At 39.2% G+C, this 10,575-nt stretch overlaps 1 protein-coding gene across 1 annotated transcript in view; it reads right to left on the bottom strand.

Annotated features, from left to right (window-relative positions):
• The window catches only part of GPSM2 (G protein signaling modulator 2), a 39,760-nt gene that overhangs the window by 3,328 nt on the left and 25,857 nt on the right, over positions 1 to 10,575 (bottom strand). The window contains exons 3-12 of the mRNA XM_041479516.1: positions 6,943 to 7,164; positions 5,728 to 5,863; positions 5,131 to 5,273; positions 4,516 to 4,639; positions 4,139 to 4,254; positions 3,014 to 3,169; positions 2,137 to 2,245; positions 1,605 to 1,734; positions 1,217 to 1,284; positions 118 to 294 (exon numbers count right to left, since the gene is read on the bottom strand). Of these exons, the coding sequence (XP_041335450.1) occupies positions 118 to 294; positions 1,217 to 1,284; positions 1,605 to 1,734; positions 2,137 to 2,245; positions 3,014 to 3,169; positions 4,139 to 4,254; positions 4,516 to 4,639; positions 5,131 to 5,273; positions 5,728 to 5,863; positions 6,943 to 7,164 (1,381 nt within the window). The remainder of the gene's footprint in view (positions 1 to 117; positions 295 to 1,216; positions 1,285 to 1,604; positions 1,735 to 2,136; positions 2,246 to 3,013; positions 3,170 to 4,138; positions 4,255 to 4,515; positions 4,640 to 5,130; positions 5,274 to 5,727; positions 5,864 to 6,942; positions 7,165 to 10,575) is intronic.

The raw sequence follows: 10,575 nt of genomic DNA, 5'->3' as shown, positions 1-10,575 counted from the left end.
CATCAGTTTAGAGCCACAGTGTTTAAATCAAGTTAAACTGAACAGGCTGCAGGAAGGTGTTTTGCACAATTCTGATCACACAAAGATGAGTAAAGGCCATGAGCTCACCACACCTACCCTCTGAGAGTTTGGAAGTCGATGATCAATGGAATTACTGGCATCCTGCAAAACTTTGGAGGTGGTGCCATTTTTGTACTTTTTGCCTTTTAGTCGATTTACAAAATGAAGTTTTGCTGAAGTTTTGGCAACCAGTGGTTTCTGTTTAGCAAGAATCTCACTGTTCCAGTTCGGAACCTAAGAAAGCAAGAGTCAGGAAATTAAGCCTTACCAGTACTGTTACCTCTTACCTGCTGCTGCTTTTCCTCCCCAAAATGAGGCAGCTTGACACTGTTTTGTTCTTGCAGCCACAAGGATGTACCCAAAGAGGCTCTTGAGTGCCAGTGCTGACTTCAGCTGTACTGACTACACATGCTTTGAGATTTTATTGATTAACACAACAGGCTTTGCCTTACTTGAAGAGACTGGAATTAGATATCCCAGTGTGGAGGGAAAAATATCAATTTCAGTCTGCCACTGGAATCATTTATGCAGAACTGTCAGCCCAGTGTTGAAAGGCAGAATGTAAATCTCTCATAGACTGATACAAGGATTTTAATCGGGAACTCCCATTGCCAAAAGATTTCTAAGCTTGGGGGGGAAGTTGTTTTGCCTGTGACTCAGCTGTAACATTTCTGAAATAGCATCCTTACTCAAGATGGAGTTTGAAGCTTCTGATGGTTTGCAAGTTGGTTGAAATCTCAAAGTGAAAAACACAGCGTGTATTTTAAGCCCCTATAAAATTACTGTAACCAAAGAAAAAGTGCTCAGAAGAGCTAAGCTAAAGCTTAGAAATTTTATTCTGAATTACTTTCATGCTGCAACCTCAACCCATCTCTATAAAGAGATGAAAATTCCTTTGATGCTCATTACATAACCCTGTTCTTTCTCATTTGTGCAGGGAATAAAGCAGGCTTCCAACAAGCCATTACAGCCATCACCTGTCACATGCTGGTACCTACATGACAAAAGTATTATTTGTTAGTATTCTTAGACCTGCTGTTTATGGAGCTCCTATGATCAACTAAATTAAAAAGGGAGGCAAATGGCACATCAGCACACACTCAGAAATGTTTCACTTCAATCTCAGCAGCAGAACAGAAAGCAGCAAAGTGCCAACCTTTTCTGGTGTTAATTTCATAAGTTCCATGTTCTCCATACTGTAACGGCGTCCTCTTGGTCTGCCACCTTCAAGAGACAAATTCATCTTTTTTATCATTAAAATTTATGGTGTCACTTGACAAGCTGTGGCTGTGCTCATCTAAGGTCCAAGACACAGACACAATTAGAACACACACACAAAGAAACTAAGCAGTAACCTGTGATTCACAATATAAATCCTCCACAAAAGTAGGTGCTGAAGGGGTCCAATACCTCAAGAACTTTTTCTAGCTGCTGGGGAGGAAACCAAGCAAATTTGCATACTGAAGCCCAACTCAGTAAAGAACTCAAATGAGATTCTTTTTTAAGTTCTCTGTTGGGAAACTACTTCAGAAAGAGGCACATACCATTCAAACTGTTTTCCACTGCGTGGCTTTCTGCCATCATGGAGTTGTTTGTGCTGTAGCTTAATCCAAGAACCATTTTAAGATCTGAGAGATTAAGTCTGGCAGTGAGTTCTCCATTTCTGTCTCCTACCTTCAAGCAAATAAAATAAGCAGTTGCATTACCTTAACAAATACTCACATGTGTAGCATTAAAGCAATCCTTGTCCCCATGACTTCTGAGAGAAAAAGGCTGAAAAGGTTTTCCTGAAGACTGAGAACATCTTTTTAAAGAAGTAACAATTAACAGGTAAAATAAAAAAGCCTAAAATAATCTCTGCTAAGCCACTAACTTCAAAGTCCATGATGACATTGTGAGTGGTGACACTAGGACTAAGGAGCTGACTGGCTGAAATAACCTGGAATCAGCTGCCTCAGGAATAACTGAGAATGCATTCCTTCGCTCAAAATCAGATGCACAAACACACCTCCATAACACCTCTGTGAGTGAGAGCAAAAACCAACAGCCAGCATAGTAGGAGTATGAAAATCATACCTCTCTTGAAATCTCCAGGTGCCTTTCTGCGAAATGGATGGCTTGTTCATGATTTCCCAGAGCAGTATAAGCATTCCCTAAACTCCAGCATGCTCTTCCTTCCCCAATTCTGAAAGCAACACACATTTGCAATTACACCTCTACCTGCTGAACACCAGAGGTCAGGTTTTCACAGTACTAAGTAATTTGCTGGGCCAAAAAAATGGAGGCAATCATCAGAGACCATTCTACCACCAACATATTAAATTTTTTTTTGAAGAAGTGTGATCTGGTTATAAATAAATATGAACAAATTCAATAAAAATTTTTAATTTTTAAGCTCACAGCAAACAAGTTAGTTTTGTAAGCATGGGACATTGTATAACCTACTTTGCATGCCTTATTATTCCTCTGTATTCTTAGTGACTTAAGAAGAGGCGCATTTAAATGTTGCAAAAAATTATGGTTGCACTCGACATTATAAAAAAGGCCTCAGAAATCAGTACTGTAATATAAACATTACCTGCTGCTGTATTGTTCTCCTTCCCCCATCCCTTCCTATATTAACTCATGGGCAAGTAGAACACAGAGTCTTATGAAAGTAGGGTGAATTATTATAATGAACTCATGAAAGACAGATCTGCTTTTCCTTAATTTACACAGACATGCTGACAGGAGATGATGTAGAAACAGTCATTCATCAATTTGTCTTTCATCTCAGACTCATTAGCTGCAATACCATTATGAGTAATTTTCGTTTTCCATATGAAAACCAAAGCCCAGCATTGGGGGAATTCACATTAATGCAGCTGTCACATGGGGAACAATGACAGTAGAGTTGAAATTAACAGGATTTGCTGAGTGTCACACATACATTAAACAATCTCTAAGGGCTTACTTGTCATGTAGCTCCTGAGCAATCACAAGGTGTTTGAGATGATAGTCAATTGCTTTCTCATAGTCCTGGAGCAGAGTGTAGGTGTTCCCCAGGCTGTAGCAGGCCTGTGCTTCCACAGCTCTGTCCTTCAGCTGCCGAGCCAGCTGCAGTGTCCTCCTGCAGGAGAGGGTCAGTCACCTCAGAAACCACCACAAGAAGAAGCTTTCAGAAGTGCACATGCACAACTGAAAATCAGTTACACAACTTCAACAAACTGGGGCAGCAGGCTAGCAAATTACTGGCTAATAAATTACTGTCTTGTAAACCCTTGCAATCTCACACTTGTAAAGTCTTCCCTCCACTGCAACTACTTCATTAGAGAGCAGGCTGATTCCTCAAACAGCATCTTTTAATTTACTGCTTCATTAATAATTTGTAGGAGTTTCCCTGACAGGTTGCACTGTTTAATACCACTACTTCCCATCAGCATGGGCAGGACAGGCCTATACTCACCAAGCCAGCCTAGCCGTGCTGGGCAAGAAGAATTTGAGTGCTCAGTACTGAGGCTTTTCTCCTTAAGAACAGGTGTGCTCTGAAATCCCAGTCAGATGATAACAACACCTATACTGTATCTTTGCAAAGCTTTTACTTTCCCAGGTACAGCAGCAACTGCTTAGTGGTGCAGAGATCAAGGCAAGTCTGGCTTGAAAATACAGACTAAAGATGTAAATTGATGTTGCTGTGCACCAGCTCTCTCAGCTGGTGAGCACACCTGAGGCAGCCACCCATCTCAGGGTAGGAAAGCTACTCACATAATTCCAGAACTCACTAAGAGCTGAGACAGTAATGCCTGCTTCTAGAATAATGGGAGTAAATGCCTAGCAGTGAAAGATGTCTCTACAGCACTGCAAAGAAACTATTTAAAGTAGCAAAAGAATTAAAAAAATAAAAAGCATTAATGCTGCCCCTCCCTTAAGAGAACCTGAATAGTTAAACAACAAAGGAAAACTTTCTTTGCTAAACAAATGGAAATTTTTCTAAAGTATATGTTGAAGCAATGGCTGTTCCACAGTGAGCTACTGCATCAGGCACAACAGAAGTAAACTGTACAAGAGGTATAAATTGTGTTTATCAGTAGTCACTCACCTGTAGTATTCAGCAGCAGTTTCAAATTCCCCCAGGAATATGTAGGCATTTCCAAGGTTGGTGTATGCTCTTCTTTCTGCTGATCTATCACCAAATTCTTTTGCAATTAGGAGACGCTTAAAAATGTGAAATAACTGCATTAGTTACTCCACTTAATACTTTGTAATATACATTTGCATGCAGAAATGCATGAAAAAATCGCAGTCTTTAGGTCAACAATGCTTGATAAGAACAGCCAAACTTGAAGTTCGTGCCATTAAGATTTAAAACCTGCATTAAAAAGCTTGCAACAAGATCCAACACAACACATGTACTAAAGGTAAGGAGCAACCTGATATTCTGCTAGAACAGAATTCATTGCTAGCACATTGTTTTACCTGTTCATGGGCTAAAACTGCACTCCTGAAGTTGCCCAGAAGATACTGTGTGTTTCCCAGATTTCCAAAGGCACGTCCTTGTGCTGCTCTGTCACCCAGCTCTGTTACTATTGACAGGTTTTCCCTGTTTTGGGGGAGAGTGAGAAGGAGAATAGTGACTTCTAATAAGTGTGGGTTTTTTCTCACAGTAATTTAAATAATAATTTTAAAAAATCTTATGTAAAGGAAAAGGCAGAGATATTCTACTTTGGCCTATTTTAATGGCTTTTGAATAACCATGAATCTGAGTAAGAAATACTTTCTGTGAGATACCAAACTCCACTGCATTCTAACTCAAGCCAGTGTGCTCCCCTCTAGTTACACACACAGGTATAACAAGGTCCTGTTGTCTCAGGTTTGAACAGTTCTGCTGGTTTCTAAGGGTTGTCAGGTGCAGTACAAGTGAGGGCATGATAAAAACCAGTGCACTGTCTTGTTTGAAAAGACCAAACTGACAGGTACCTCAGTTCTGCAGAGAAGCATTCCACAGTTTAGCTCATGGCACTGCACATCTCCCACATTCTAATGAGCTACATGATCATATCCCAGCCCCCAACACTTAAAGCTACTACTTACTCATAATACTTTGCAGCTTTCTGTAAAGCATTTTTCACGTCATCTGGAAGTTCCCCTGGATCATGAGTCCCAGCATTAGCTACATTTTTCCCTTTAGAGTGATATACATTTCCCAGATTATACAGTGCTCTTGCTTCTCCAACCTAAACCGTAAGTAAAAGAAGGCATTAAAATTTCATGCTTCGAAGTCTTCTGTCACAACAACTATTTGTACAATTCACAGATGGGAAAAAAGTTCCTTAACTACTTGTCAATACCCACTCTGCCCATTCTGAACATATTATCACCTACCCAGTCATAGCCCTCAATCCAGTTGTTTTGCATACTACTTCTTTTTGACGAGCAAGATACATTCTTGAGGTCAATTACCATTAAAAATTACATTTCAAACAAACAAACCCACCACACAATAGGGTAATATTTAACCTGGACCTATAGTCTTCCAGGTACAAACAACTGTACTCCAACTAATAGATTTGTACTGCCTAGAAGAAATAATTGAATATTCACTATTTCCCTCTGAATGGTGCATTACCAGTACCACAGGGTTCAGGAATGTGTTAGCACTTTACATCCAAATTCCTGCAAAATTCTTACCTTATCATTGAGTTCTCTGGAAATATCCAGATGTCTCTGACAGCAAACGATAGCTTCTTCAAAATTCCCAAGTACCTTTAAGGTGTTGCCCAGGTTCCCACTAGCTTTAGCTTCTCCCAGTAGATCTCCAATTGTCCTAAAATAGCAGCAAGTAAGTACCCAGGAAACAGTGTATAATTTAAACCAATGTGTGGTAGAGAATTACATGAATTTATGAAAGAGACCACAACTATGTAAATGTATATGTGTTCATTTTATATGTGAAATGCACTCAAGCATTGTTCAGTCTGTGGTTACAGACATCTCGTTCTGTCAGTGCTGTCTGGCCAGCTGCTGCTATTCATGGTATTGATCATCTCCGTAACATGATTTTTTTTAAGTTCATATATTTTAAGAAGAAAATAGACATCATATTCTTAAATATGATTTAGAAAGACAGTCCCAGCATTAGAAAGAGAGGTTTAACTGCATTTGGGTTTTACTTGACTACCTCCTTTTAAATAAAAATCTCCTTTAACTTAACAAGACACTTAACTGTAAGGTTTAAGACTTACAGTCTCCTCTGTAGCTCGAGGCACTATTTCATTTCTAGATTTTAAATGAGACTAAGGCAAGAGACTGCCACTGAACCACTCAGATTGTCATACCTGGGGGAAAACACAACAAAAACAAATGCCCCAAGGTCACTGCACAGGAGCAGGGTAAGGCAGGGGGAAGAATAGATTTATGCCAAATTGAGGTTAAGTACATTATATGCCTGTGTCTTTTATTGGATCTATACAAATCAGTAAAAGTCAGATACATGAATAGCATTTCAAAGGGATAGGGTTTTAGGATTTCACAGTACATTACATTACGAGTTTTACACAGATAAACATTAAGGAGTTCTGTCAAGTAAACAAGAGAGCAGCTCAACAATACAGAGAACTAGAAACACAGAGTTTTAGAAACACGAAAGGGTAAAGAAAGGGTGGATTTAAAGCAGCCATTTAATTCTCCAGAAACCTGGTGAGGCCTCAGTCAGTTCTAGGATTATGGTGCTAGACCAAGTATTAGCTGCCAGGTTAGAGGGCACCCAAGTGACCTGGCAGGCCCCCCAGCCCTCTGCCACCACCACGTTCACTCATTAGCCAGTATTAATAGCAGGGTTTGGCAGGACAATGAACAGTGAGCTGCTCGTGTCTCCCGGAATGGGATGACATGGAGAACGATTACCTTGCAAGAGTTAAATCATGGTGATGGTATTCCAAGGCCTTTGCATATTCCTGCAGGTAGAAATAGGCATTGCCCAGCTGGCTGTAAATAGCACTCAGGGTCCGTAAATCTTCAGTTCCAACCTGGACAGCTGCTTCAAAGAAAGACACTCCAGCCCGGCAATCTCCTGCCTTGCACAGGCGCTCGCCTTCCAGAGCCAGCTCCAGGCAGGAAGCCTCCATCCTGCACCGGTGACAAGAAAGGCCAACAGTCACTGCAAATGCCACGCTCTGTGCAGCACCTGAGCTCTGAACAGGGCATTATCTTACTCAGACTGCCTCTATTTGTTTAGGAGAGGGAATCAGCATCACACTACAACCAATGAGCTTTGCTTTAGAGTATTACAGAAACTAAGGCTGAAATGGAAATTGTAATCAATTTCGTCCGTGAGAAGCAAAATAACATTTTAACAAACAGCTGGAATTCATTTTTTCAGTCTCAGAGAAGAAACCAAACACTGCTTGGTCCATAGGCAGCACTCGAAGGGTTCAAAAACAGTTTTCACCATCTAGATAATTTCAGAAAAGTTACCTAGAAATCAAGCTATTACTGACAAATACTGATCCTGACAAATGGAAGCACTTCAAATTTTTAGGGTGATGCCAACCTGCACAATGATTCACAGGAAAACAATCAAATTCTGTGTATCAAAGACTGACTAATTTTCCCCACGTTGCTTCTTCTGTAATTCAATACTCCTTGGCACTTAATTTCTTACACTAGCACTGCTGTGAAAATTCTCAGTGTAAGAAAAAATATCTAGATTCAATTAATGACAAAATGTATGTTAATTGAAGTTACTTCACTGATACACCATTATTCCAGAACCCACTGGAATATTTTTTATTATTATGAACGAGTAATTGTGCAATTATACGTACAAAATACAGCAGTCATGAATGATTTTATAGAATATTACATTTTGAACATGAACAAAGAAGCTGATAGAAAACTACAGTGGCATTCACATGCATTTTTGCCCCTGTGAGCTCAGGAGTACAAAACATAACATTTCAGTAAGTGTTAACAATTTTATCCAAACGTTTCCTACTTTCTGGTTCTGAGATACGAGGGAGGCAGGGGAGAGGAAGATGAGAAAGACAACAGCTCCAGGTCCCATTCTTGAAGCAATATGGTTCTCCAGCTTTTTCAGGATACATGCATTTTAAAAACCTTGACATGTCAGTGTTTTATTTTTTTAAAGACTTTTTTCAAAACGAAAACCCAGTAAGAGACATTCTGTAATTGTTAAAAAGGTATATGCTAATATTGCCAAAGAGTGGACAATCAAATGCTGGCTTTTGGAGAAGTTATTTTAGTGGAAACACCAGATGACACCGGTTTTGACTTGACATAGTGATGAAGTTTTTAACATACCTGCAATATTTACATTTCTTTATTTTCTTAAACCAGAAAAAAATTGATTATACAAACTTCTACTCAAATCTGAACAGGAAAGAAATATTTTAGAAAAATCTAATGACTTCCTAAAGAGCTAGAAGAATTGGGATCACAAGTACAATACAAAACACAAAATACTACCATACCTGCTGGTCTTTGACGTGCCACAACTTAAGCACAGCGAGATGACCGACATGTTTAACTTTTGCAACCAAAAGCACTGTCTGTTTGGTAGTTGCTAAAGATGCTGACAGCAAAAGATAACTCCAGCATGAAGTTCTTGCCAAGCCCAACTTCCCAGGTTGGATATCCATAACACATGAAGTATTTTTAGGTTTGGAAACTCTTCTCAGAGAAGTTAGAGCATTCCTATTAGCTACAACACACCACCTGGCTCTCATGACATTGTGCATGTGTCGAATGCAAGACAGAAGAAGGCAGAAATGATTAAGTACAAGGCAGAAATGATTACACCATCAGCAACTGAAGGTTTAAGACTTAAAACACTTCATTGGGTAATCTTAATCCTATCCAAAGAGGTTCTCTCCGGGCACCTCATGTTAACTGACATGTCCAATTAGAGTGACAGCTAGAAAATATGGTGCTTCTCAGTGCAGATTTGGAGCCTCACACAGCCACACTCTTTGGATTTTTGCATGAATGGCTAAAAAGAGCAGAACTTCCAGCAAAATGTGTGTGTGACATAACAGTGAAAATGCTACACTGGACTCTGCTTCTGTAAGTGAATTTATTCCATTTAAAAAAAAAAAATTAACTGTGAGGCATCAGCCACATAACCAGTGAAGAAAAGGCAGTTAAAAATGTTCAAGGCAATATCAGAGTGCTGCAGTATGGTAGCCCCCCTGAGAGACTGCATTCATCTAATTTCACACTACACCAAAAAATGCCAAATGGCAAGGCAGCATTACCATTTCATCAGGAAATTTGACATACAATCATTTGAGTTTGCAACCCTAGATTTAGTATAACTTATAAAAATGAAAGATGTGGGATCTTTCATACAGAAAACAACTAAGAAGCAAATGACTTAGACTGATGAAAATCAGCTGTTATTACAGAGTGTTTAAATTCAACCAGAATTACAGGAAGTAAATGAAAATGGGAATTAATAATTGCTTGAGTAAAAAAAGAATGCAAAAATTACACAGCTCTTGAGAGGTTGTGTTAACAGGTTGCTAGAATCTGTATAGCAAATTAAAACTTTAATTCCATCTGGATCCATTTCTCTTGACCTACCATTTCAAAATCTAAATAAGCTATACCAAAATAGAACAGAGAAAATTAAATATTTATTCCCACCATTGCCTGCACTCAATATTTTATTCAGGTTATATAAGAGCTATGAAATCATTCAGTTATTTTAAAAGTTTCCGAGGCTTTTCCATTGAGTACCAAAACTGGATTCAGAAGAGGTTTGGTTTTGGTTTGTATCTGTTTTTGTCTCCCCTCTGCTACTTAAAGGATTCTTATGCAAATTAACACTTTTTTTTGTTTTGGTGGTTTTATTTAGGATTTACGTAGGTGTTCTCCACCTGTCACTACTAATGGTTAAATAGCACTTTGGCAGGCTAGACAGGCCAAGTTATCAATGTTTTAGGAAGTCATTAAATAGTTATAAGGAGAATATGACATTACTTTCTCTTTCCCTGGGCTGAATGGAATTATTTACTCAACACCCAGTGGCCAAACAAGAGATACATTGAATCTGCAGAGAGGAGAAGAGAACAAGCCCCATTCATCTGTGCACTTCTAAGGCAATTCCGTTCCTGCTGAACAGGATAGCTTCTCTCAGATATTACTTGAAAATGCTCACACAGGGCTTTGTTTTGTTATGCTGTCTATAGCTGCCTGGCATCTCCTGAATAATTTCTCATTTGTAAAACTACCTCATCCTTATCTGGCCCTCAAAGCTTTCCCTCCTGCCTGGCTCCCCAGTATTTTTTCTTTTCTTCTTCCTATCCCTGCCCCCTCTTTCTTCTCTGACCTTTTGCATGTTCTATTTTAAACCTTTATTATTTCTGTGAATATAAACCTTAAGCATATTGCCTCCTTGTTTTATTCTCCCTCCCTTCAGGTGTTCTCCTCTCACAGTAAGAACAAGAAAAGTGGTAAGAATTAAGTCAGTGGAAGAAGGTAGTAACCCCCACTGATTACTACAACCTCTAAACACAA

The sequence above is a fragment of the Pyrgilauda ruficollis genome, unplaced genomic scaffold (assembly GCF_017590135.1).
Source record: "Pyrgilauda ruficollis isolate IOZ18807 unplaced genomic scaffold, ASM1759013v1 scaffold49, whole genome shotgun sequence".
Lineage (NCBI taxonomy): Eukaryota > Metazoa > Chordata > Aves > Passeriformes > Passeridae > Pyrgilauda > Pyrgilauda ruficollis.
Note: the sequence above shows the minus strand (reverse complement) of the source record. Positions and strands in the feature narration are given on the sequence as shown.